We start from the raw sequence: 26,529 nt of genomic DNA, 5'->3' as shown, positions 1-26,529 counted from the left end.
CTCTATCAAATAGACCTTGAAGAGGAAAGAGAACATGTAATATGACTTGAGGGAAGGCATTGGTAGTGGGAGAGGGATGAATTAATCTAGGAGCATGCCTATGGTGATTTTAGTCTTGTGTATGTAGTGAAAATCTAACTGAAATGGGTAAGGTGGCAGTAAGGAAGAGGTGTATGGGAGAAGAGATCCGCAAACATGCCAAGTAATGATCCCAAGGGTGGAAAGAGGCTTGAAATTTCTCAAGTGTATAGTGTTCCAAGTATGTGTACATTTGCATTAAGTTATAATCTTGGGAAATAGAACTTAATAGAAATTATTCATTAGATAAGAAAGCAAACTCAGATTCAGCTTCTAACAGCAGTGTTGTAGAAAAACGTTGAAGAAACATTTTCCATGTTACTACTGTGCTGCTGTGGTTAGTATCTGCAGATGAACTATAATGACAGATCAAGATGTTTGATTGATTTTTAATAGACAAATTTTTGTGTATGAGCCTCTAATTTTCCTATTTGATCCTGAGTTATGTCCCTATAATCATCTGAAAATTTATTAATTCATCAGTATTTGTCTCTGTCCTCATTCTGTCATAGTCTCCAATGACAACAGCATACTCATTCCATGATTCTATAAGACTTGAAAAAAATCTAGACCATTCTACTTTTTTGGATCTTACAACCATTTTAACTTCACAGCCAGAGACTATCAATAATTATGATGGTAACATTACGGTATTTTTTTGGGTATAGTTTTCATTATGGTTTTATTATAGGATGTATCAAAGGCAGTTGACCCTTTATTAGTTTTTTAAGTTGTAGGTATTCAAAATTATGCTGACTATTCTAAGTTGCTGGGTTCTGTTCAACAGGATCTTCTGAGAGGTAAAAAATTATGAAAATGCTGGACCTTGACATACTCCTTGCATTTTCTTTCAGGTCGACAATAAATGCGCTTGCTCAGAAGCTCAATGCTTATTGGAAGGAAAAAACATCTCAAGAGAATTTTGAGAACTTACCTGCATCCAGGCCAGTACCATCAGTAATAAAATATAGAATGTGAAAGCATTAAGGGTAATGTCCTTCCATCAAATGGAAGAAACAAGGATAACGTAGTGTTTTTCACATCAGGAAGGTTGATTAACTGCAATAGGGAAAGCACAGGTACTAATTACATCATTTTACCTCTTCAATCTGTTTTAAGATGTATGTGGTTTGGATAATAGATGTGAAGGGCTTAATGCTGTCAGTTTAGGAGAGACTAATACAGTGGGGGATTATGGCCATTTAAATCAGACACTTCTCGGTGGAAAGTCTAGACCTGCTTCTTGATCGTTGAGTGCTCTTCAGTGAGTCACTTCACCTCTCTGTACTGAGTTAGACTCCATGATTTTAGAACAGTGCATGGCATAGGGGAGGTGTTTAGACATGCTAACAAACTTGCTTCCTCTTTATTCTTGATACATTTTATTGTGACTGAACAGGTATTTCAGGGCAGAAATAGAGAACAAAACACATTAGAGGGAAAGCAGAGTTTATTTCTTGTAGATATGGTGAAACAGATCAGCCAAGAGGACAGACTGCATAACAACATACATACAGTTAGTTATAACATCACCAAGATCAGCACAGAAGACAGACTGCATAACAACATACATACAGTTAGTTATAACATCACCAAGATCAGCACAGAAGACAGACTGCATAACAACATACATACAGTTAGTTATAACATCACCAAGATCAGCACAGAAGACAGACTGCATAACAACATACATACAGTTAGTTATAACATCACCAAGATCAGCACAGAAGACAGACTGCATAACAACATACACACAGTTAGTTATAACATCACCAAGATCAGCACAGAAGACAGACTGCATAACAACATACACACAGTTAGTTATAACATCACCAAGATCAGCACAGAAGACAGACTGCATAACAACATACTCACAGTTAGTTATAACATCACCAAGATCAGCACAGAAGACAGACTGCATAACAACATACATACAGTTAGTTATAACATCACCAAGATCAGCACAGAAGACAGACTGCATAACAACATACATACAGTTAGTTATAACATCACCAAGATCAGCACAGAAGACAGACTGCATAACAACATACTCACAGTTAGTTATAACATCACCAAGATCAGCACAGAAGACAGACTGCATAACAACATACATACAGTTAGTTATAACATCACCAAGATCAGCACAGAAGACAGACTGCATAACAACATACTCACAGTTAGTTATAACATCACCAAGATCAGCACAGAAGACAGACTGCATAACAACATACATACAGTTAGTTATAACATCACCAAGATCAGCACAGAAGACAGACTGCATAACAACATACTCACAGTTAGTTATAACATCACCAAGATCAGCACAGAAGACAGACTGCATAACAACATACATACAGTTAGTTATAACATCACCAAGATCAGCACAGAAGACAGACTGCATAACAACATACTCACAGTTAGTTATAACATCACCAAGATCAGCACAGAAGACAGACTGCATAACAACATACATACAGTTAGTTATAACATCACCAAGATCAGCACAGAAGACAGACTGCATAACAACATACTCACAGTTAGTTATAACATCACCAAGATCAGCACAGAAGACAGACTGCATAACAACATACATACAGTTAGTTATAACATCACCAAGATCAGCACAGAAGACAGACTGCATAACAACATACTCACAGTTAGTTATAACATCACCAAGATCAGCACAGAAGACAGACTGCATAGCAACATACATACAGTTAGTTATAACATCACCAAGATCAGCACAGAAGACAGACTGCATAACAACATACTCACAGTTAGTTATAACATCACCAAGATCAGCACAGAAGACAGACTGCATAACAACATACATACAGTTAGTTATAACATCACCAAGATCAGCACAGAAGACAGACTGCATAACAACATACATACAGTTAGTTATAACATTACCAAGCTAGATATCAAAGTGTAGAGATTACACTGCCCTTCTCATATGAGGGGAGGCTTCTACGTTTTAAAATAGAAATTACTAGATTAATGTTTGGTGCAAAATTCTGTTTCAAATGCAGTCTGAATGCTGTATGTATATTTCTACATTATTCTAAAGATTTCAACTGATTTCAATCCGCCATTTTTGCCAAAAAATTTAATTAAGATTAAATGATATTTGTTCTTTCAAATTAGCACTGATTAATGTAGTGAGACAGAAGTTCATATATTGCTGGGGCATGTAAGATCTAACAGCAGATTTTTTCCTTTTAAAATTATTATTTAATTAATTTATTTTGCATCCAGTTTCCCCCTCCTTCCTATCCTCTCACCTCTTCTTCACCCCGCAACTCAATCCACTCCTGTTTCTGTCCAGAAAGGTGCAGGCCTCACATGGGTATCAACAAAGCATGGCATATCAAGTTGCCGTAAGACTAAGCACCTCCCTTTTATTAAATTAAGACTGGGCAAGGCAATCAGTATGAGGAATAGGTTTCCAAGAGCCAGCCAAAGCATTAGAGACAGCCTCTTCTCCCACTGTTAGGAGTCCCAGAAGTAGAACAAGCTACACAACTGTCACATATATGTAGAGGACCTAGATCGATCCCATGCAGGAGTCCCAGAATTAGAACAAGCTACACAACTGTCACATATATGTAGAGGACCTAGATCGATCCCATGCAGGAGTCCCAGAATTAGAACAAGCTACACAACTGTCACATATATGTAGAGGACCTAGATCGATCCCATGCAGGAGTCCCAGAAGTAGAACAAGCTACACAACTGTCACATATATGTAGAGGACCTAGATCGATCCCATGCAGGAGTCCCACAATTAGAACAAGCTACACAACTGTCACATATATGTAGAGGACCTAGATCGATCCCATGCAAGTTCCCTGGTTGTTAGTTCAGACTCTGTGAGTACTTATGACCCAGGATAGTTGATTCTGTGGGTTTTCTTGTGATGTCCTTGACCCTCTGCCTCCTACAATCCTTCCTCCCTCTCTTCAGTGGGATTCCCGAGCTCAGTTGGGCTGTGGGTCTCTGCATCTCTTTCCATCAGTTACTGGATGAAGGCTTTCTGATGACAATAGGGGTAGTCATCAATAGCAGAAGGCCATCCTCTCCACTATTGCTAGGAGTCTTAGCCGGGGTCATCCATCCCTGTAGATTTGTGGGAGTTTCCCTTATATCACGTTTCTACCTGATCCCCAAAAGCCCCCCTTTCCAGTCATCTCTTTCAATACTATCTCCTCATCCACTCCCAAACCCGGTCCCTCAAGTTTCCATCCCCACCTGCCTCCAGCCCACCCAGGAGATCTCTTCTGTTTCCCCTTCTCAGGGAGATCCATAAACTCCCCTTGGGCCCTCCTTGTTACTTAGCCTCTCTGGGTGTGTGGATTGTAGCGTCGTTATCCTTTGTTCTACAGCTAATATTCACTTATGAGTTAGTACATACCAGGATGATTATTTTCTAGTTCCATCAATTTGTCTTCAGATTTCCTGATGTAGTTTTTAACAGCTGAGTAAATACTCCATTGTATGAATGTACCACATTTTTTTAAATCTATTTTTTAGTTGAGGGCCATTCACGTTGTTTCTAGGTTCTGGCTATTATGAATAAAGCTGCTATGAATATAGTTGAACAAATGAATGTCCTTGTGGTATAATTGAGCATCCTTTGTGTACATTCCCAAGAGTGGTATATATAGGTGGGTCTTGAGGTAGATTGAGAAACCGCCATATTGATTTCCAAAGTGGCTGTATACAAGTTTACACTCCTACCAGGAATGTTCCCTTTGTTCCACATTCTCTCCAGCATAAGCTATCATTTGTGTTTTTGATTTTTGCCATTCTGATGGGTATAAGATGAAATCTCCAAGTAGTTTTGATTTGCATTTCCCTAATGGCTAAGGATATTGAACATTTCTTTAAGTGCTTCTCTAGCAGCAGAATTTTAATAATAGAGATTATTTATTGAATATTACTTAAGTTCCAGACACTATTCTTAGTTCCTTTCATGTAATAATTTATTCAGTAATCCACAGAACTCTCAGTATACAGGTATTATTACTTGGCAAATAGAAAGCCCAGCACACAAAGAACTTACACACTTTGCACAGGATTAGCCAAGTAGAATACAGTAGAGCTAAGGTTCAAATTAAGCACCCAGGTCCTTGAAGCTACACTCTTCTGGAGGGATATAGCAAGGGCAATATATATATATATAACTCCTTTAACTTTGTATTTACTGCAGGCAGAAGCTCTACAGCCCTTCTTTCTGCCTGGGTTGAAGGATTCATCGTGGTCTGTTTGTAGCTGCTGCCTCTTAGAGTTCTTGTCCTCAAGAGTAATACAGGCATTTTTTTTGCAAGACGTTCTTCTGTGCAAATGCATCTAAAACAAAGCTAACACAACCTTTCTTCTCCTCCTCCACTTCTGCTGAAACTGCTTTCCAAGGGCTCCGGCTTTGTAGCTGCGTGAAAGTAGCAGACAGCAGAGGTCAGGCCTGAGCATAGAGCTTCAAGGTTGCAAGTCTGGAGCAACCTAGAGCAATAGGGAGATCCAAAAGTCTGTGAAAACTTGGCTAAATAGATTTTTTAAAAAAAGAGTATTTGAGTGGCACAAGTACCTTTTATTTTCTTCTTTATATAGTTCTCTATTTTATAGTTTTTCATAATGGGATAATGTTACTTTAAAACTAGTAATAAAAAAGCAGGACTTAATACAATGAAAAATGACTCAAAGAAGTCATAATAGAAGCATACCAGTTCATTGAACAGTCTGGTAGAAGAGCTGTAATGTGCAGGATACACAAAACTCGCCCTGGGAGTAAAGTGGGCCGGAGGTGCCTCTCTCCTCCCTGTGTGTTTTCATCAGCCTTGGTGCTCTCCGGTACAACTCTGCACACTATTTATACCTCCTGCTACATCTGCACTACTCTCTTCCATGGGGAAATGAATTCACTTTCATCTACAAGTGATTTGGTTGCACACTTCTGGAATTGATGAGGGTGGATATGCATTTGGAGAGGTCAGCCCTGGATGAGTTATCTTAATCATTTTGACCAACTGTTGGAGCCATCATTTATAGTTAGGAAATTTAACCAAAGTACATTGCCTTTTGTGATGGATGTTGGGAATAGCAACACAGTAATGTGATTGTGGCATTATAAACACGTGGTCTGATGTGATGCTGGAGTCAAACTCAGAACCTGTGCATGCTAGCAAGCTGTACACTGAGCTACATCCCTAAGCCCAAAGGGCAGGTTGTGAAAGTGAAAAGAGAAAGCAAAAGCGTTCAGGGAAGTGGGGAAAAGATTTTGATGACAGTGAGAGAAATTAGGAGTGTGCTCGGAAGTAGGGGAGAGATTTTGGTGACAATGCTTCCTCTGTGCCTTCTGTAAATACATTTAAAATTTGTTCAGTGACTGGACAAGGAAATAAAACAATTGGGTGAGTTTTATTTCTTTATAGCAATGTATGGTACACATACTTTTCTCAAGTTAATAAATCTCAGAGATAAAACTAACTAACCTATTATTTTCTCAAAAAAGTTTCTAGAATAAATATTATTATCCTCTACAAATAATTGTATCCACATCTGATATAGTTATCTAGATTGCTCTCAATACACACATTTCAGACATCAAAATTATACAATTTCTAGGCATTTTTCCACATAAAAGTTTTGTTTTCAGTTTTAGGACATACCTTTTAAATGTAGGACAAAGCCCAGAGCTAGGATCTATACAATAACATTTCTGTTTTTCCTCACCCAGGAAGATTCCCGACCAGACATGGGTACAGTGTGATGAATGTCTTAAATGGAGGAAACTTCCTGGGAAGGTGGATCCATCCACATTACCTGCCAGATGGTTTTGTTACTATAATCCCCATCCAAAGTACAGGTAATTTCTAGGACTCAGTATTCTTTTGATGACTCCTGATTTGTCTTCCTATTCCACAGAACCACTTCATATCAAATCTGTCTTCTTTAGCCTGGCATTCGAGCCCCCTGTGCTGGCTGGTCCCATTTCAACTATGTAGCTAACCTTATTTTTCATTGTACTTTACCAAACCCCTACAAGGCACTATTCCCTACAGATGCCATGGCTCCTCTCCCCTCCATGACTTTGATAGTGTCGTTTCTCTTGATTGAAATGACTTTCTGTATCCCATGTTCCATTTCAAATCATAACAGTCTGAGGAGCTGAACTCTTTTGTGGCAGCTTTTCCTCTTAATAGCAATTTTCGATGATTTCACTCTGACCTCCCGCAGCATTTGATTCTTGACTTTTGTTCCTATGCCATTTTGTACTTGGGGGTATTTTTCGGGAGTTTGTTTCTTATTTATGTTTGATTCTACAGGAGCCTTTGTTCTTTAAGACTAGGTTCCTCACATTGCACATTAAGTCAGTAGCTTTCCTATGTCTCTGTAGGATCCATGTAAATAGGATCTGCTGTACAGTCAGTGCTGTACAGCACTGTGTTTGCTTCTTTGTGTTCCTAGTGTGCCGTATGTTCCTTAGAGCAGGCAGCGTCTCAACAGTGCCCGATATAACTCAGTAGTTACGTGTGTTCCTAACAAGTCAGTCTGCTTCCATCCAGCTGTGATCTCTTACCTACTCTTCTTTTCACGGACCACATGCTGGTAAATAGAAGGTAGTCCAACAGAGTATGCTTTTTAGAGAAAATGTCCAAAGGGGAAGAAAGTATGTGAGTGAAGGCTAGGTGTGTAATTTGGAAGCACACCTCCAGGGTCTCCACATGTGCCTGTGGACAGGAAATGAGACTGAGTGGTCAGGTTATGAAAATGACTTCTAGAAGTTTCTTTGTTAATGCTTTCCTCTTTGGACTATGCTGTCTTTTATCTATTAACAGTTAGGCCAGGAGAGATCCTTCTAATCCGCTTTACTCCCTTGCAAAATGAATATAATGCAATTGCCAACTGATTCTCCTGTTTATCAGGGTTTTTTTTTTTTTGCATTACTTGTGGCCACCGAATAAATTTGTTCGTGCCTTTGGTTCTTCCTCCTGAGATTCCCTTCCCAGTGCTATAGTATAGCTAGCTTGTGTGGTGTGAATGGGATCCAAACTGGAGAAGGTTACCCAATCAAGCTGCTCTATCATTAAGTTGCCCTTAAGGGAGGTAAAAAGTAAAAGCTCGAACCATGTTTTGCTTCCGAAAGATGACTTCCTGTCTGTACCACAGGCGATGCTCTGTTCCAGAAGAACAAGAACGCACTGAAGACTTATACCTGAGCAAGGCTAAGCAACAGTTGAGTATACGTGAGGCGGTGCTCTGCTTCCTAGAGCCGAGGGACCACTCTCCCTGTCACAAGACAAAGGCTTGAGGAGGGAGATAGCTCTGCAGGGCTCCGTGCTTGCCCCCTCGCCTGTGTGCTCTGCCCATTCTTCCTTCTGTCACCTTCAGAATGCCTCAACTTGTCCTGGTCTGCTTGGTCAGTCTCCTCCCTGCTCCGTACACTCACGTACACACACGCACACACACGCATGCACAGACACGGAGCGAGAGTTTGAAATCTCTCCAGTAGCATAATTCAGGAATATAGCCCAGTTTCTCTGAACTTCATAAGTGCACTAAATATCACGTTATTTACAGACAGTCTCAGTACGCAGTCTAGACTTACCTGTAACTCACTCTGTAGACCAGGATGGCTTTGAGCTTGCAGTCCCCCTATGTTGGCCTCCAGAATCTAAATAGCACTTTTATCTTCTAGAGATGAAACCGTTGAGAAGAAGCAGCAGCCCATGGAAAGTGACAAGCACCAGGTGAGAGACAGGTCCATTCTTCCTCTTCTCACACCGTTTTCCGCCCCCACAGGATTCAGGTTGAAGACCACTGCCCAGCAATGCTGAGGGTTTCTTCTCGTGCTCTCTTCTTTGGATTGGCTCTTTGAGTTTTGTGTTGATCTTCCGTCGTTGCTGTTCCGATCACTGAAACAGAAGAATGACGTCATTTATTTTCCAGACTTGGATCCGTCCCGATTCTGGGCAATGGGAATGACACCTTTGTGTCATTAGCAGTTGTGTGCCATCTTCATAAGCTGCTGCTCTTGAGTGTCTGGTTTTCCTGTCTCCTTTCATTTGGGATTCAGGGATCATTCCTAACTCTTTTCTCTTGGGAAGAAGGGTTGGTTCTTTGTGCCTCCCCGCCCCCGCCCATCCCTGCTTTCAGGCTGGCTGGCTTTATAAAGACTCTGCTGTTTTGAATTTTCAGGAGCACTGTCTCTCGGACATGGTTGCCCAGCTCCGGACGCTGAAGGGTGCAATAAGGTTGGCCGTCCTTTCAGGGACACTCCTTTCCTGACAGCCACCATAGCACCCATGTATCTCTCCCACCCCTCCTTGCCTTTCTGCATGACTTCCCTCTCGACCCTATCTCCCAGAGATCTGCTAGTCGCATGTTAGATACACTTACTTTCCCAGTCGGGCAGGTCAGACTAGTGAGGAGAGAGGCAGTTTAACACTAATAACGCTTCTTCACGTACCCTACTCAATCCGAGGCATGTGAGTAATCACGGTTCATATCCTATGTCTGTACAGAGACCGGGATTTCCAGGACTGCCCTATCCTCATTCAGTTTGCCTTCCCTTTATTCTTTCACCCTAATTACTCATATTTTCTTCATATGCTGGCTCTCCAACAAGATCCCAGGTGCATGTCTCTGTTGTGTGCACTGTGAACATGTGGTAGCCTCTGGCATGTGTCTCTCCTAAACCAGCAGATACTTGCTGCAATGCTTTTCCTCTCCACCCACGTTTTCGACACAGAGCTCGGAAGGATGAAAGCCCAACCTTCACCTGGGTCGCGAGAGCGAAATAGACAGCGATTGGGACCTGGGTTTGTCTTGTGGGTGGGATAGGTCTAGTAACCAATACAAGACTTGGGAAGAGTCTGTTGGTGTCTGGCTGGTAATTAGTGACCGACTGTGTTTGGGGTCAGCGTTCTAGTGTACATTGCTGTGCACTGTTTGTTCTGTTTATTTGGCCAAGCATTCTTTCCTAGCATCAGAAGAATTGACACATCTTTTGGTATTTTGCTCAAAGTTGGGATTTTTATGAACTGTTTCTTTTTTGTTAGGTTCTCAGTAATCCACCAAAGATTACTACTACACCAGAGATGACTGAACTAAATGACAAGATGATTGGATATGAGCAAATCAATAGCCCGAGCCTTCTTCCATCCGGTGGAGAAGAAAACAAATCACCTTTTCAACTGAAGTCGCTGGATTCCAGTGTTTTTCAGTTTTCCAGGTGACTAAAACCATTATTTGCTTTCAAAAATAAGTCTCAGAGTCTGTTTTCCTGTAGAGTAATTTGATGTCACTTATAATAGCTATTATATAAACTATATATGTAATGTATGTATGCGCCTGTGTTGTCTGACCTCACACTCACAAAGAGATCCACCTCCCTCTTCCTTTCAAGTGCTAGTACTAATGGCGTGTACCACCATTCCAGGTAAGTTTTTTTCTTAACACATGAAGTTCATTCATGAAAATATAGTTTGGGATTGATAGAATTGTGTCTTGCATGCACTCCCTAGTTTTTCCTTCTTATAAATGCTATGTCGAGCCTATATATTTTTGAAATGGTCGCTGTCTTGTGTTTTCTACTGAAGTCTTTGAAAAGTATTAAGTGCTATATAAATAAGGTAATGCTATATAGAATGTCATTGTCCCTATACTTCATTAATATTAAAGTCTACAGAGGATTCATAAGTCTATGATGTGTTAGCTCTGTGTAAAATTAACTAGTAGAAATGTGTCCTTCATGATCATACACTGTTTACTAGAAAATAAGTCATCCCCAAAAGCTTTTTCTTGCATGACATGGTGGTACAAGTCTTTAATCACAATGTCCACGAGGCAGAGGCTCCCATGTGTTTGAGCACAGCCTTGTCTGCATAGTGGATTCCAGGCCAGCCAGGTTACACAGTGAGATCCTGTCTGGAAAAAAGTTTGTTCTTGGGCTTCACTTGGTTTACTACTACCTCGTCAATGTTGTTGGTCCATGTAATAGGAAGGAGGATAACTATGAATTTTCTTAGGCGTCTCTGAGGTCCTAAAACGTACAGCAGCCCCCGTATTGCCACTAGCAATGAACACAGTACTCCTAATTGCCACACCTAGCATTTCTCTTCCTTGCTGTTTTTGTTTGTGAAGGGCAAACAGAGAATTGCTCTCAAATAGTAGAAATGTCTACAATCGTCATTAATGTGATTTTTACAAAACAGTTGTGAGTTTCTCGGTGCCCCTTTTGTAACGTAGCATAGGGCAGAGGCCATAGACTATTTCATAAGGGTCAGCTAACCTCTCCCGCTAGTGATAGAGCTTTGCTGGCTCGTTTCTTCTTACGTAAGTCTTTCAGCCTCATAAACAAAGACTTGTACAAGTTTGCGAGTCCCCTGTACTGTGATTCTTCCACACACAATTAAACTGTGTAGCTAATACAGGAATTGTTAGATCTCCTGAACATGAGCAGGTGGCCTCAAGAGAAAGTGAACTTTTGGACATAAAGCTATTAGAAGAAGTAAATGACAGTCTATGGGAAAGCGTCCCAAGCCTTGCTTGGAACGTGGTCAGAACTCAGGAAGCAATGTTTAAATCCCACTCAGATTGAAAGAGCAATTTAGAAAATTGAATTTTGTAGCAAGGGGGTAGAAAACAGTAGTCCACCCTGGTCTCTGTAATTTGATCCTAACTCTACCCTATTGCTTTCATTAGTTTTTCATCATTCATTGCAGGCTTGAAGGGGTGCACAGTAAATATTACTTCTCTTTCTTGGTCGTCTGGCTATTTTCATACCATGTTTTCAAATTCTTACATTTTAATGACCACTTTTCTTTTTCTGCCTACATTTGTTTGGTAACTCTGTGGTGGCTTATGGAAACCTCAGGGGGATTACGAATGGTATTTGGGATAGTACAGTATATATGTTCTGGGTGCAGTACTGCACTACATCCATTGGGTGGCATACCTCGTTAGCTTTTATCAGAGAGTTTGTATGAGTCTTTGTGGAATATAAGGTTTATGCTGTAGAGTGCTTTGAAGATTTATGTGTAATTCTATTTTGTTGAGTAAAATTCTTTTAGGAGCTAAATGATACCCAATGCTGCTAATACTATATCTTATGGTAAAATTAGCAAATGATAATAACTACACTATTTAAGGCTGCAAATATAGAACCATTCAAGTTTGTTGAGACAGAGTAGCGTATTAGCAGGGCTTTTGTCTGGAAGTGGGAAATGGGGATGTTCACAGGTTTAATAAAATAGAGTTTCTGACAAAAGGGTATTAATGATAAGTAATAGGTTTAACCAAGAGTTACAAAGCTTTCCTTCATTATCAAAAACCTAAAACATAATACAAGCCTTTGAGTTTTGTAGTCCTGCTTAATAACTATACAAAATAAAGCCTAGTCTGTTCAGGAGACCTTTAAGTCATGCTGGTGTAGGTTAGAAGGGTCCTCCGTGAAGGTCATTGAAAATGACATTGTGAATAGTCTTCCGCATCTAAAACAGGGAGATTGGAATTCCAATACAATGAAGAATAGATTCAGCTAGGATGTAAGCTGTCAGTCATAACCTTTTATGGGATAACAGCTTACTTCTGGTAAAGAAAGTAATTTACTTCTGTTCATTCATTCTGCTCTATGAAATCTATTCTTTTAGGGTAATAGGGGATCAAGGTGATGGAATAATCAGTGACTAAATATCTCCAGTGTATGCAAGTTCCCTTACAAGTGCTACAAACTAAGGACTAAAATAGCCATAAGTGTACTGCAAAGGAAACAATTAGTGATTGTAGTTTATGTATATATTGTGACTAAGTTATGACAAGAGCTGATGAGTTTGTATTTTAAAAGATACTTCTGCCCAGGAAAACTCGTTTTACCACGGAGGAGCAAGCCTCTGACTGCTTCCATTTTCCCCAGTTTTGTATTGTGGAAGGTAAATAGAGATTGACCTAAAAGGACTGGGTCTCTCTTCTCCCGTCCACCTTTATCTTTCCCAACTTGTAGGGCGGAGGCAATCACTCAGGCAAAGCAAGCTGACAAAACTCGGCCTCCATTGCCCCAGCTCAACTTTTTACTTATGAATTCTGTTCTTTTCTATCTTTTTCTAATGACAACCTTTAAATTCCCTGTAAGAGGTATTGATATAGTCTACATGTAAATTTCTTGTTATAATATTAAAATTTACTTTCTTTATGGAAAAAAATAACAGAATATATTTGAGATATTAGTGATGTTTGAAAAAAAAGATTGCTCATAGATCAAAGGTTCATTGTGGATGGAGCAAGTGCAGATTCACCCCAGTCCTCATCCATAATGAAGAGATTCATCTCTGGAAGAAACAGGTCATTGTCTTTACTTCTACTTTTTGCATAAAGTTGTTCAGCTTTGAGAAAAAGGCAAGCATTAAGGTTGAACTCCATAGCTCTATCTAAAGGAACTGACTTATCTAGAGCAAAGTATCAAGAATTTCACACCTAAGGACACTGTCAGAAATAAAATAGGCCATAGATTATGATAGATACTAATTAAGAGGGTGCTTATAACTCCATGATAAAACTTGCAAAAAATAAAATAGCGAGATAGCCAGAATTTTGGTAATGGAAAGAGAGAAAGACAATCGAGGCAAGTTTCTTGAGATGGCAGTTTATTCTGGGTGTCAGCAAGGGTCTGCATAAACACAAACCGGCACCCACTAAGAAACAAACAGAATAGGACAGAAGGTAAACTTGAAACCAATACCCAAGCTGCATTTAGATCAAACAGCAGACAGACAGCAACCCCCTGCCCCCTGGCATGGATTTTACCACCAACCACTGGCCAAACAATGTTCTGATCCAGTGATGATTCCTAAGAGGCCAGGTTTAAAGATAAAATCACATCCCTGATAATTTGGAATATATATATATATTTCTGTGCTCTCTTGGAGGTGACAAAAAAGGGACGATCTAAGCTATTAGTAAATGAGTATGTTACAAAAAAACAGACTGCTTAAATTTTGGTGGCAGCTTCCAAATCACAAACAAATAAAATATAAAATGCTTTTAAAAAAATAACTGGAGAAGTACAGAGAGCAAAAGTGAACGGCCTTGTGCTAGCAGGTCTCATTAAGATTAACAGGTGATTTCTCATAAAAATCAATGGAGAACAGAAGACATTGGAATGCTACTGTGACTTGGATATGGTTTGTCCCCAGCCAAACTTGGCTTGATATTTAATTGCTAGTGTATCAGTATTCGTCAGACTATTAAGAGGTGTGAGCATCATGAAGGTCTCTGTCTTTGGCATGCTCTTCTACTTTCTGCCATGAGTCAGGCTGTAGTGAGACTTTCTCCAGAAGCCAACTAAATCAGCTACCTGATTTTAACAGCATCCATAACTATGACCTCAAATAATTACCCCTTTCCTAATAAGATACCCACTCTTGGGTACTCTATTATAACAATGTGAAACAGGCTAAAGAAAGATGAAGTATTTAAGGCGCTAGAAAAAACTGTCAACCAAAAGCTTAATTCCAGTAAAATTATATTTAAGGCATTAAATGCTATAAATTTATTCTTAGGTGTGTAAATTTATACATTAAATCTGTAAGTGTGTGTGTGTGTGTGTATTATATATAATCTTATATAGCAGACCTGCCATTTAAGAAATACTAAAGGATGTTTTGCAGGACAAGAGCTGTGTTTTAGTAATTTCTTATGAAATTAGACAATAATCTGAGTGCTGTAAAGAACTGCAAAACAATATAATGTCACTCTTCATTCTATTGACCAATTTAAGGAATAATTACTTAAGACATTTATATGTAATTACATGTATATAGAACTTTATCATTGAACTTATTTTGTATATAAATATAAATATTTTTGACAATAGTAAACACAAAGGCAGTGAATGGTATAGCAAGGCTGTACTGGAGTAACAGTACAGAGAGGACCTTTGATGCATAGTCAGAAATGAAGACAGCAAAAATTAATCTGCGACAATATAAGAAAATTGTACTTGTGCCAGGTGGTTGTAGCCCACAGCTTTAATCCCAGCATTCAGGAGGTAGAGGCAGGCGGATCTCTGAATTTGAGGCCAGCCTGGTCTACAGAGGACAGCCAGGCAGGGCTACACAGAGAAAAGCCTGTCTTGAAAATTTTTACTTGCTCTGTTTTCTTCTTATAGATTCATCAAATGATGTAATATTGTAAAAAAGTAATAATTGGTGAAATAATTTTGGGCTAACTAGATGGTTCAGCGGGTAAAGGCACCCGACCCCAAGCCTGACAACCTGAAGCTTGATCCCTGGAATCTAGAGGATGAAAGGAGAGAGCCAGTTCCTACACATCCTCTGACTTGAGTATAGAGGCTGTGTGTAGCACATGCTTGTGTACATACGCATACTTACATATGCAAAATAAGTAATCAGCTGGAAAAATAAAAGATAAAATAATAACTTCTTAGACCTGTAAATATTCTACTAAAAGTATCTACATAACATAGAAAAGGAATAATACTGGAGAAACAGAGAGCTAAGAAGGCATAACAAAATGGAAAACAAAATCTAAATAGCCATTATAAACTCTACCATATCAGTAATGAACACAGTGTATCTGCGTTAGACACTTCAGTCAAAAGGCAGATGTGGTTACATTGGATTTCCTTTAAAAGTCTAGATATGTCAACCAGAGGAGACACTTTAGATTCAAATCTGCAAATGAGTCAAAAGTAAAGGACAGAAACTGCATACTATATAAACAGCAAATTAATAGACCTAGACAGTTATTCTGACACCAGATAAAATATATTCTAATGCCAAATGTGGTGGTGTACACCAGTTCAAGGCCAGCCTCGTCTACAAGAGCTAGTTCCAGGACAGCCAGAGCTGTTACTCAGAGAAACCCTGTCTCAAGCAAACAAACAAAACAAAACAAAAAAACAAAAAAATCATTAAGCATAACCAAACAGAAGGAAGGAAATGGTTAAAGATTAAAGTGGAAATGAAATGGAGAATAGCAAAACATTAAAAAAGAATCAAGACCAAAATTTACATTTTTGAAAGAGCCAAAAAAATTAAGAAAAAAAAACCACAAAGCAATTATATTTATGATAGCTTAAAAATATTTAGAATAAGTTTAACAGACTTGGTATAAATAATATCTATACACTAAGAAAAACAAAATATTGTTGAATTAAAGGTAACCTAAATGAATAGAAAGACATCTATCATTTCTGTTACCAGAGGGTTTGTTACTCTAAAAAAAAATATCGCAGTAATCTCAAACTGGTCTACAGATGCAGTATAAGCTCTTTCAAAACACCAGATGTCTCTGTTGCAGTAGTCAGCAGTGCCATCCTAAAATTCACATGGAAATTCTAGGACATAGAATCAGTACAACAATCTTGAAGGAGAAGGAAGTTAGAGTCTCCCTCACCTTTAATGATCCACAGTAGTCAGGACAGCTTAGTAGTGGTATAAGGTTAGGCACACACTTCAGTGGAAAAGAAAAGAAACACATAGCCTTACATTTATGTTCAATAGATTTGAATGCAACAAAATGAGGATGAATCCCTAACCCCGCACTATACACATGTAACTGACAGGAGCTTTCAGATCTAAGTGTAACAGCTAAGTGTGAAACCTTTAAAATAAAGAGTAACATTTTATAACCTTGGACTAGGCGATAGTTTCTTGGATATAGCACCAAAAATGGAAGGAATGATTAAAAATAGTTTAATTGATAGCTGTAAAAAAATTAAAGATTGGAGAAGCTACAGAGGTGGCGGCTCAGTTATTAAGAGCACTTGCTACTCTTCCAAAGAACCCAAGTTCAGTTCCCAGCACCTACAACCACCTCTAACTCCAGTTTCAGTGAAACCCTCTGCTGGCCTTTGCAGGTACTAGGCACACATGCAGTGTATGTACATAAATACGTGCAGGCAAATTCTCATACATGACTGAAAATACATAATAAATCTTTAAGAACAAAAGGAGCCAGGCAGTGGTAGTGTACACCTTTAATCTCAGCACTCGGGAGGCAGAGACATCTCTGTGAGTTCCAGGCCAGCCTGGTCTACAGTATGATTTCCAGGATAGCAAAAACTGTTACACAAAGAAACCCTGTCTCAAGAACAAAAACAAAACAAAAAAGAGGTGCGAAGAACCTTGATTATCAAGGTAATAAGAGGCTGAGGAAGAAGAATTGGGATTTCAAGGCTAGCTTGAGTTGTAGTGAAACCCTGTCACCAAAAATAATAGCAGCAACAACAATAAAGTAAAACCAACTACCCATAGAGTTGAGGGAGACCACTTTAGAAAAGTTGTATGTAATAAAGGGTTGGAATCCAGACTATATAAAGCCCGTTACAACTCACTAATGAAACAGCTTAATGGGCCAGTGAAGATACACAGATGACGAATAAGCAAATGAGTTTAGTATCAGTAACCATCAAGGATCTACAAATCAAAACCAAAATGAGCTTTTACTTCACAGCCAATAAGATTGCTATCTTCAATAAGGCAGATAATTTGCGTTGGTGATGATGTGGCGCAAGCAGAACTTTTGTGTATTGATATAAATGCAAAATATTGCAGTTGCTTCAGTAGAAAAGTCTGGGAGTGTTAAATGTTTTCAAATAGTTTATGATAGAGTAATTCCACTTCAAAATATATATTCTAGAAAAGTGAGAATGTGTATTCATACAGAAACTGTACATGTGTTCATAGCAGCATTGTTTACAGTAGACAGAGGGTAAAAGCAGCTGAAATTCCCATCATCTGATAAGCTGATAGAAAATATATAATATCCTCATCAATTTCTTTCTTTATTGTCTTACAGTTTTTATTATATGACTTTCACTTCCTTAGACTTATTCCAAGGCATTTTAATTTTCTGAGGCTATTATGAAGGGGATTGTTTCCCTAATTTTCTTCTAAATATGTTTGTTGTTTATTTGTTTATATATAGAAAGGTTGCTCTCTCTGTGTCCCTTTCTCCCTGTGTGTGTTTCTCTCTCTCTCTCTCTCTCTCTCTCTCTCTCTCTCTCTCTCTCTCTCTCTCTCTGTGTGTGTGTGTGTGTGTGTGTGTGAGAGAGAGAGAGAGAGAGAGAGAGAGAGAGAGAGAGAGAGAGAGAAAGAGAGAGAGAGTTGATTTTGTTTCCTGATACTTTCTTTGCTGAATATATTTATCACATGTAGGAAATTTGTGGTTGAATCTTTAATATGTTGAGATAATGACTTTGAATCCCTAAATTCTCTGGGAGTTTTTAGATTAAAAAAAAGAAATTTGACAAAATCCGACATCCCTTGGTGATAAAACTCCATCATGAAGGGATGTTGGGTTTTGTCAAAGGTCTTTTTTGTATCTAATGAGATGGTCCTGTTTTCTTTAATGATGTGGCCCCTGGTAGGTCAGCCACACTCCAGGGTAGGCCCACTCTCAAGACTAGTCTAGTAACATGAACTGTACTTAATGAGGGTAAAAAGTGAGAGGAAAAATTAGGGAGCTAAGGAGAAGAGGAAAAGTAGGAAGGGGAGGAGTTGGGAGAGGGGATGAATATGATCAAAGTACATTTTATAATATTCTCAAAAATAAAATATTTAAAGTTAAAGAGCTATACAATGGAATATTACTTAGCCATGTAAAGGACTGGTAATAATGAACTTTTTCTTACTATAATGAAATGCTCTAGGCTGTGTAACCCTATGGAAAATCAGATGTATTTAATTTAGTTCTGGAAGCTTTAACTCTAACTAGCACATCCCTAGCTCTGGAGAAGGAAGGCCTTCTTGCTGGCAGAGTGCTGAGACAGTGCAGGGCATCACATGGCAAGAGACGGAGCACACATCTGTGTCTGCATATGTGTTCTATATGTTGTCAGTCTCTTTCCCTCGCCACTGTCCTCCTCTGTGTTTCTCCCTATGTTCTGATGACCCTCACTAGTAATCATTAGAGCTTTCCCCTAATGGCTTTATCTAACCCTAATCACCTCCCAAAGACCCTACCTCCAGACATACTTGAATTGAGTTTCCATATTTTGTATCTCACAAGGGGGATTAGATTTTTACATGTAAATTATTGGAGTGCATACTCAAACCATATCAACACCAGAGAGACAATAATATACCGATATACCTTGGATAAATGTTGGAAACACACTAAATAATAGAGATCAGTTATGAAAAGCCGGGCTTGTTATCCCAGCTGTTCAAAGTCTGAAGCAGAGAATTGCCGTTGATAGACATGCATACTCTAAATGGGTAAATGCACAGCATTTTAAAAAGAGGTTGTCACAAATGAGTGCATACACACTGTACAGAAGCCACAGTGTTGATTCTTATTTTTGCCTATCATGGTGTCTTAAACAGAGTCAAAAACAAGATAATGAATGTCCAAAAACTAAAATATTCTAATTTCAATATGGTCTTCTGCATGTTCTTTATGAAGTAGCCAACTCACAGTCAGAGAGAAGTGCTGCAGGAAGCATTTTGAGTAGCAGAAGGATGGTTTGTGTAGCTGTGTCAGAAAATGTAAAAGGCTTAGAAGATAATTTAAAATATAAAGTAACAACAGATAATGTGGTAAAAAAGAGAAAATGAAAAGAAAACAATGTTGTTGAATTCCAAGCATATAAAACCTACAATTAATCTTTACCCAAGGAGCAGGTGTAGGTCTTGTATTAGGATCGATTCCTAGAGGGCAGAACCAGAGTTTCTGGAGAAATATAGAATAAATAACAGAAATCCATAGTTCTGTTTTTGTTGTGTGTTTTTTCTGTGTAGCCCTGGTTGTTCTGGAACTCGCTCTGTAGACCAGGCTGGCCTTAAACTCAGAGATCCACCTGCCTCTGCCTCCCGAGTGCTGAGGTTAAATACGTGGGTCACCACCACCTGGGATAATAATCCTATTTTGATTTCCACTTACATGAAAGTTTTGTTCCTCTATTTCTACCACATTAAGTGCTCTCTGTCAAGGAGGTGCTAAGTCTGTACTCAAGTATGATGTGCACACATACATGTACACTCTTATCCCATAGATGGTAACACATCTTATAAAAGAATGTTAAGATTGCTCCAAGCAGTCCTGGGGAGATAGCTCAGTTGATAAAGTGCTTATTACTCAAGTGCAAAGCCCCAGGTTCCATCCACAGCACCCACATAACAAGCCAGATTCAGCAGTGCCTGCTTGTAATCCTGTCACTGGGGATACAGAGACAGAAGAGTCCCCAGGGACCTGCTCTCCCACTAACCTTGCCTAGAACCTTGCCGGTCACAAGCCCGAGCCGCAGTGAAAACCCTGTCTCAGAAAACAAGGTAGATGAGTCTTGCAGAACTGCACCTGATGCTGACCACTGGCCTTCACATGCAGTATGCATGTGCATCCACACACGCAGTATTACAGAAAGTCAAAGTACCATGCAAGCAGGATTTAAATGTGTAATGCTAGAAAAGAGAGAGTTGTTGTGGCCAAATGGATCACAATAAGAAATCACCCAGCAATTCAGTTTGTCTGGTGTTTGTCTAGTAATGGAAGATAAAGCTAGGGCCAAATTATATACCCCAGCTCTGCCACTTAGCAGCTGCAGTCAATTACAACCTTTTCCTGACCGTCCCTTAAAGCAGTTAAGATAATATTCCTGCCTGCCTTCCAATCGAGAGAATCAGATAAGGCTTAACACACTACCTAGCATAGAGGTTCCTTGTGTTTTGGCATGGGAAGATTTGATTGTCCAGTTAAGACATTTAGACTTTTATGTTAGAGGCAGCAACACATAAAAAGTTTTTAAAAAGGAATTAAATATGTTGAAGCCTGGCTTTAGGAGATTACCATAGTGAATGAGCTGGCCGGGGGGGGGGGGGAGGTCATAGGAAGCCGCTGCAGCCATCCAGAAAGGTAATGGTACCCTAACCAGCATCTTGGGAGTGTAAGTCACCACATAAAACTGTAAAAATTGCCACCAGTTGGATGATGTTAACACCAGTAAGAAACAGGAGAGAAGAAACATGTTTGAAGGAGCATGTCAGGAGTCAGTTATATACACACCGAGTTGGAGATACCATTGGTACCTCCAGGAAGAAAGGTGTGCTAAGCAGTTCTAAAGTCAGTATTGGGGTTAAGACTTAGGAGAAGGGGGGGGTCCCGTAGGTTGGAGCCAACAGTCTGAGATTCCTAAGAGGAAAGATCATAGTCAAATCGGAAATTGTTATGAACAGAGCCCTTAGAGTTGGGCAAATGAAGATCAGACAAATAATACAACTTTATTTACTTTCACAAAACTTGTTTTTGTCTTTGTTCTTTTTTTTTTAAGACAGCTTCAGTGTGTAGCCTTCCCTGACAGGCCTGTAGCCCAGGCTGGCTTCAAAGTTCCATCAATCTTCCTGTGTCAGCTTCCTAAGGGCCGAGATTCGAGGCATGCACCACTGTGCCCAGCGTTTCTTTCTGCGTAGTATTGTACAAACTGCTAAAAGGATATCACAGGAGCTGTTAAGATGGCAGGCCCGTTTGGATTCCAAGAAACTCATAGAATGTTCTCAGAGGTTAAGATTGAGAGGTCTCACAGTTGCCCTCCGAAGCCACAGAGACATGGGTGGCCTTGAGGTCCTCTGAGGAGGCTAGTTACATGCCTGATCCTTTCTCACCCAAAGTTCAACAGCTGGTTTTTTACCTTGGCATCTCTTGGTCACCTGGAGAGGGGGCGATTACAAGAAGGGAAATGGCTTTCCAATCCTTCTGCCTATTGAAGATCACTATGGATTTCTCTGGCACCAACTGTTTTGATAGATTCTTTACCCGTTAGTGTAGTTGTTTGTTTTTTACTCTTTACTCTTTAGGGGCCTGCCTCTCAGCTCCCACATAAATCACACACGGGGGCTTATTCTTTCTATGCATGTCTGGTCTTAGCTTGGCTTATTTTTAGCCAGATTTCCTTAACTTAAATTATCCCATCTACCTATTGCCTCTGGACTTTTCCCTTTTCTTACTTCTGTATCTCTTTCTTTCACTCTTACACTGTGGCTGGCTGTGTAGCTCGGGGACTAGCCTCTAGTGTCCTCGCTCCTTCCTCTCTTTTGCTACCGTTTCTCTCTTTTTCTCTTTCTGTTTATTCTCTCTGCCTGCCAGCCCCGCTAATCCTTTCTCCTGCCTTGCTATTGGCCACTCAGCTATTTATTAGACAAATCAAGTATTTTAGACAGGCAAGGTAACTCAGCTTCACAGACTTAAACAAATGCAACGGAAAAGAATGAACCATATCTTTGCATCATTAAACAAATGTTCCACAGCATAAACAAATGTAATACATCTTAAATTAATATTCCACAACACATTAGTGCTTGTAGTAGCCAGAAAGGGAAGGTGATTTGAGGCCATGGAATCTGGCTTTCCCTGAAGAACAAAGGGAGCTCCAGTTTGGGCCTGACCAAGTGAAGGTGTTGGTCATAATGGGGAAATAACCTGATCTGATTGGTTTACTTTCTTTGTTTCTAATCAGGGCCTTGTGTTTTAATTAACTTTTACAAGGGAATAGTGGGCAATAGACATAATCCACTTGGCTGGCAAGGAATTGTGTGGAGTACTATCGCAATATAAAAACATGCTAAGTCTTTGATACTGGAGGGTTTGTGATACTTTAAAATTAACGAGCTGGCTTTCTTTTCTGCATACACCGCTAGGCTTTTTTAAATGACCTTTTATTCCATCTGTGTTAAGAGATTCTGTGTGTGTGTGTGTGTGTGTGTGTGTGTGTGTGTGTGTGTGTGTGTGTTTAGTTTTTGTTTGTCTTCCTCTATTTGCTTTTAGGAAGCTTGACAGTTAGGGTGGTTTAAAATTCATTTTGAAAACATTCTACCAAGGTCAGTCCCCTCCTGTTTTCTTCTAACAGGGCTATTTTATGCTAACCCTTAAAACCTACCAACTTTATTTCTCTCCTAGCCCCAGCTGTCAATTCGTCCAGTTGCACGAGTGAAGGGGTTGAGGCTTGGGGAGGGGGCTGAGTTGATGTAACAAAATGTGTTAGATCGGGTAACTTTACAAGAAACAAAATGTTTGTATAGCTCACAGGACTAGAGATTCAAGGGCACGGTGTTGCTGCTTTCTTCTTGGCTCTGGTAAAAGCCTTATGGTGGGTGGGATCACAGTATTAGGGTTGTGTGCAAGAGCAAGCCATTACATCTTTTACAGCATCTGATTTTCCTGAGAACTAACTCAGGGTCCCACGAGTGCTACCCAAATCCCTTCTGAGGATAACACAACGCTCCCCCCACCCCCAGCCTGTGACCTAACAATCTCCACAAGGGGCTTCCTAGTAAAAGTCCCACATCATCTGTTAACATTGACACGCTAGGGACAGCATCCAGTACACTCTCAGGAAGAAAGCATCTCTTGGCCGTGGCAATAGTAGTCCTACCCTGAAAGAATATGTGCCTTGAGGAGGGGATTTGTAGAGTAAGAATATTCTTAACCTGTACTGTGACAGCTTACAATTTTATTTCTTCTTTCTGCAGTAAATACAAATTGATCCTAAGTGAGGAGCCTGTGGAGAAACGAAGGAGGTTCCAAAATGATATGACACCATCTCCTATAGATTACTCCATGTCCAGTCCTTACAGGAGGGGAGAGGCCACTATTGCCGACCTAGGAGGAGAGGACAGCCTTGAGAAATCCAGTTCTGAGAGAAGCACACCACCATACCTCTTACCAGAATACCCAGAAGCAAACAAGAGCACAGGCCACAACAGGGAAGCTCCAGCACTTTGTCTAGGGTCCCAGGACCAAGACCAGGAGTCCCTGCTTCCTGAAGAATTAGAAGATCAGATGCCAAGATTGGTAGCAGAAGAATCTAACCGGAGTAGCGAGAATAGAGAAGTGAATAAAGGGCCTTTTGTAGCGGTGGTCGGAGTTGCGAAGGGACTTGCAGATTCAGGAGCTCCCATCCAGCTAATCCCTTTCAACCGGGAAGAGTTTGTAGGCAGAAGAAAGGCAGCAGCGGAACCTTGGAACCTGAACCCTTATTCTCCTGTGGCCCCTGCCACAGCTACTGCAGGCAAAGGAAGAGGCTACCAGGAGAGTGGAAGTCGGAACATGCCAAAGATAAAGAACCAGAGAGAACTGGAAGAATTGAAGAGAACCACAGAAAAACTGGAGCGTGTTTTGGCTGAAAGGAATCTGTTCCAGCAAAAGGTTTGGGCAATGCCTTACCAGTAGGGATAAGAAGAGGTCATTGTAACCAAGGGACAAGGGCAGTGCTTCTCAACCTTCCTAATGCTGCAGCCTTTTAATATAGTTGATCATGTTGTGGGAACCCCTAACTATAAAATTGTTTTATTACTTCATAACTCTAATTTTGCTGTTGTTATGAATCATATTGTAAATACCATGTTTTCTGATAGTCTTAGGTGATCCCTATGAAAGGATCATTTGAAATCCCATTGGGTCATGACCCACAGGTTGAGAACCACTGGACTGGGGTACTGATATTTTGGTGGTTTCTTTCATATTCTGAAGCTTTTAAACAAAATATGCTGGTTAGTCTGTGGTATTCTCAGATTGAGAGGACCCTAATGGGCTTTCCCTCTGTATTTTAGGTTTGACAAGAGATTTGCATAAGTATAATAAAGCATTATAAATAATAGAACCACAGGATAGATTTAGTAGAAATGGTTCGGGATACTCTAATTTTTGGTTGTATGGATCACTGACTTTGTCTTTCTTGGAATGCAGGTAGAGGAGCTGGAACAGGAGAAGAATCACTGGCATTCTGAATTTAAGAGAGCTCAACATGAATTGGTGACCTATAGTACCCAGGAGACTGAAGGCTTATACTGGAGCAAGAAGCACATGGGTTATCGCCAAGCTGAATTCCAGATTCTGAAAGCGGAGCTAGAAAGAACCAAAGAGGAGAAGCAAGAACTAAAAGAGAAACTGAAAGAGACAGAGACACACCTGGAAGTATTGCAGAAGGCCCAGGTCTCCTTCCGGAACACAGAGGGAGATGACCTAGAAAGGTTAATTACTAGGGTTTAGTTATCACCTTGTGAGTACTAAGGGGAATTATCCACTAAGACCCCCAGTTTACTGGTCATAGACAGGGGAGAAAGTCTTAATTCATTGACCACCACGGATTGAGTAATTATTCCTTAGAAAGCCGCAGCCAGTCTCCCCGTGTTTGATGGCATGGTTCTGTCTGCCTTCTTCCTACCTAATGGAGACCTAATTATTAAGACCTATAGGCCCATTGTGCAGGGACTTCGTATTATTCTGTTGGCTAATGACTTCCTGTCATCTCTTCTCCTACCCCCTCACTCCATTATACAGGGCTTTGGCAAAGCTTACGCGGCTACGTATCCAGGTCAGCTATCTCCTTACTTCTGTCCTCCCTCACTTGGAGCTTCGTGAGATCGGGTATGACTCAGAACAAGTGGATGGGATCCTGTACACAGTGCTGGAGGCAAATCACATACTGGATTGAGCACCAGACTATATATCCTCTCCTAGCTTTCTTTTTTCTTTACTGCCTGTGTACTATATGTCTCCCCCAGCTGCTGCTGCTTCTTCTTCCCTTCTCCCTTCATATCCCTCCCCCAGCCTCCTTCTTTCCCTTTCACCTTTATGCCTTATATTGAAAGTCTTTGAATAAGTCCTGGTTCTTAATCAGTGTACTTCGCATTCAGTGTGGGTGTGAAGAAAGAGGCCCATTAAATAGCCTTTTAAGAGTCCAGGAACAGAAAAGCAATAGTCACCAAGTTAGGTGACTGGAAAGCACTAATTTTCATGATCTAGATATGTGGCCTATTTCGTGTTCTGCTAATGGTTCGTCTTCGTTTGGGTTAAATCAGTCAGCAAATGTTGGGTCCAATGCACCTGGTGGGAAAAGTCATGCTGCCAGCCCTGCCAGGGTTCTAACAGTCCAGCTGGAAGCACAAGTCACAGCAAGTTAGCTAACTATACAAGGAAGGGTATGGTGTGCCTGAGTGGTATAAGCGTGACATGGAAGACAGAGGCGAGCAACTTAGAGGAAGGCGGCACACCATATGTGGGACCTAATGAAGGTGAAAGAGTGAGCATAGCAACGCTCTTAATGACGGCTGTTGCTTAAGTGGTAGGATTATGGTTGATAGTTTTCCTTCTTCCTATCTTCTTGCCCTTTTCAAATTTTCTATTACATTCTCGTTGTTCTTCTTACGTTGCAAAATAAATTGTTTTGAAAGCTAACAAGTAGGCTTGAGTTTGGGTGTCAAATGAGACATTTATGAAAGTCTAAAGTCATTTTACATTTATACTTTCTGTTGAGTTTAACACTACCTCTGGAGAGACAGCATAAACAAATGTGCAGAAATCCACAAGGTGAAAAATGTGTTTGGTAAGACTGATAGGTTTGCATAAAAGGAACCTACCAACCAACTCACCAGTTCCCCACGGTATTATTATTTTAATAATAGATATGTGAAAATAAATATACGAGGATCACAATTT

The 26,529-nt window shown here is 40.0% G+C and overlaps 1 protein-coding gene across 1 annotated transcript in view; it reads left to right on the top strand.

Moving 5' to 3' along the window:
- Morc4 (MORC family CW-type zinc finger 4) overlaps nt 1-26,267 on the top strand; it is a 63,777-nt gene extending 37,510 nt beyond the window's left edge. The window contains exons 10-17 of the mRNA XM_075957850.1: nt 933-1,022; nt 6,815-6,943; nt 8,248-8,313; nt 8,777-8,828; nt 10,140-10,312; nt 23,562-24,237; nt 24,778-25,061; nt 25,372-26,267. Of these exons, the coding sequence (XP_075813965.1) occupies nt 933-1,022; nt 6,815-6,943; nt 8,248-8,313; nt 8,777-8,828; nt 10,140-10,312; nt 23,562-24,237; nt 24,778-25,061; nt 25,372-25,525 (1,624 nt within the window). The 3' untranslated portion in view covers nt 25,526-26,267. The remainder of the gene's footprint in view (nt 1-932; nt 1,023-6,814; nt 6,944-8,247; nt 8,314-8,776; nt 8,829-10,139; nt 10,313-23,561; nt 24,238-24,777; nt 25,062-25,371) is intronic.
- Nucleotides 26,268-26,529: the final 262 nt, after the last annotated feature.

The sequence above is a fragment of the Microtus pennsylvanicus genome, chromosome X (genome assembly GCF_037038515.1).
Source record: "Microtus pennsylvanicus isolate mMicPen1 chromosome X, mMicPen1.hap1, whole genome shotgun sequence".
Classification (NCBI taxonomy): Eukaryota; Metazoa; Chordata; class Mammalia; order Rodentia; family Cricetidae; genus Microtus; species Microtus pennsylvanicus.
Note: the sequence above shows the minus strand (reverse complement) of the source record. Positions and strands in the feature narration are given on the sequence as shown.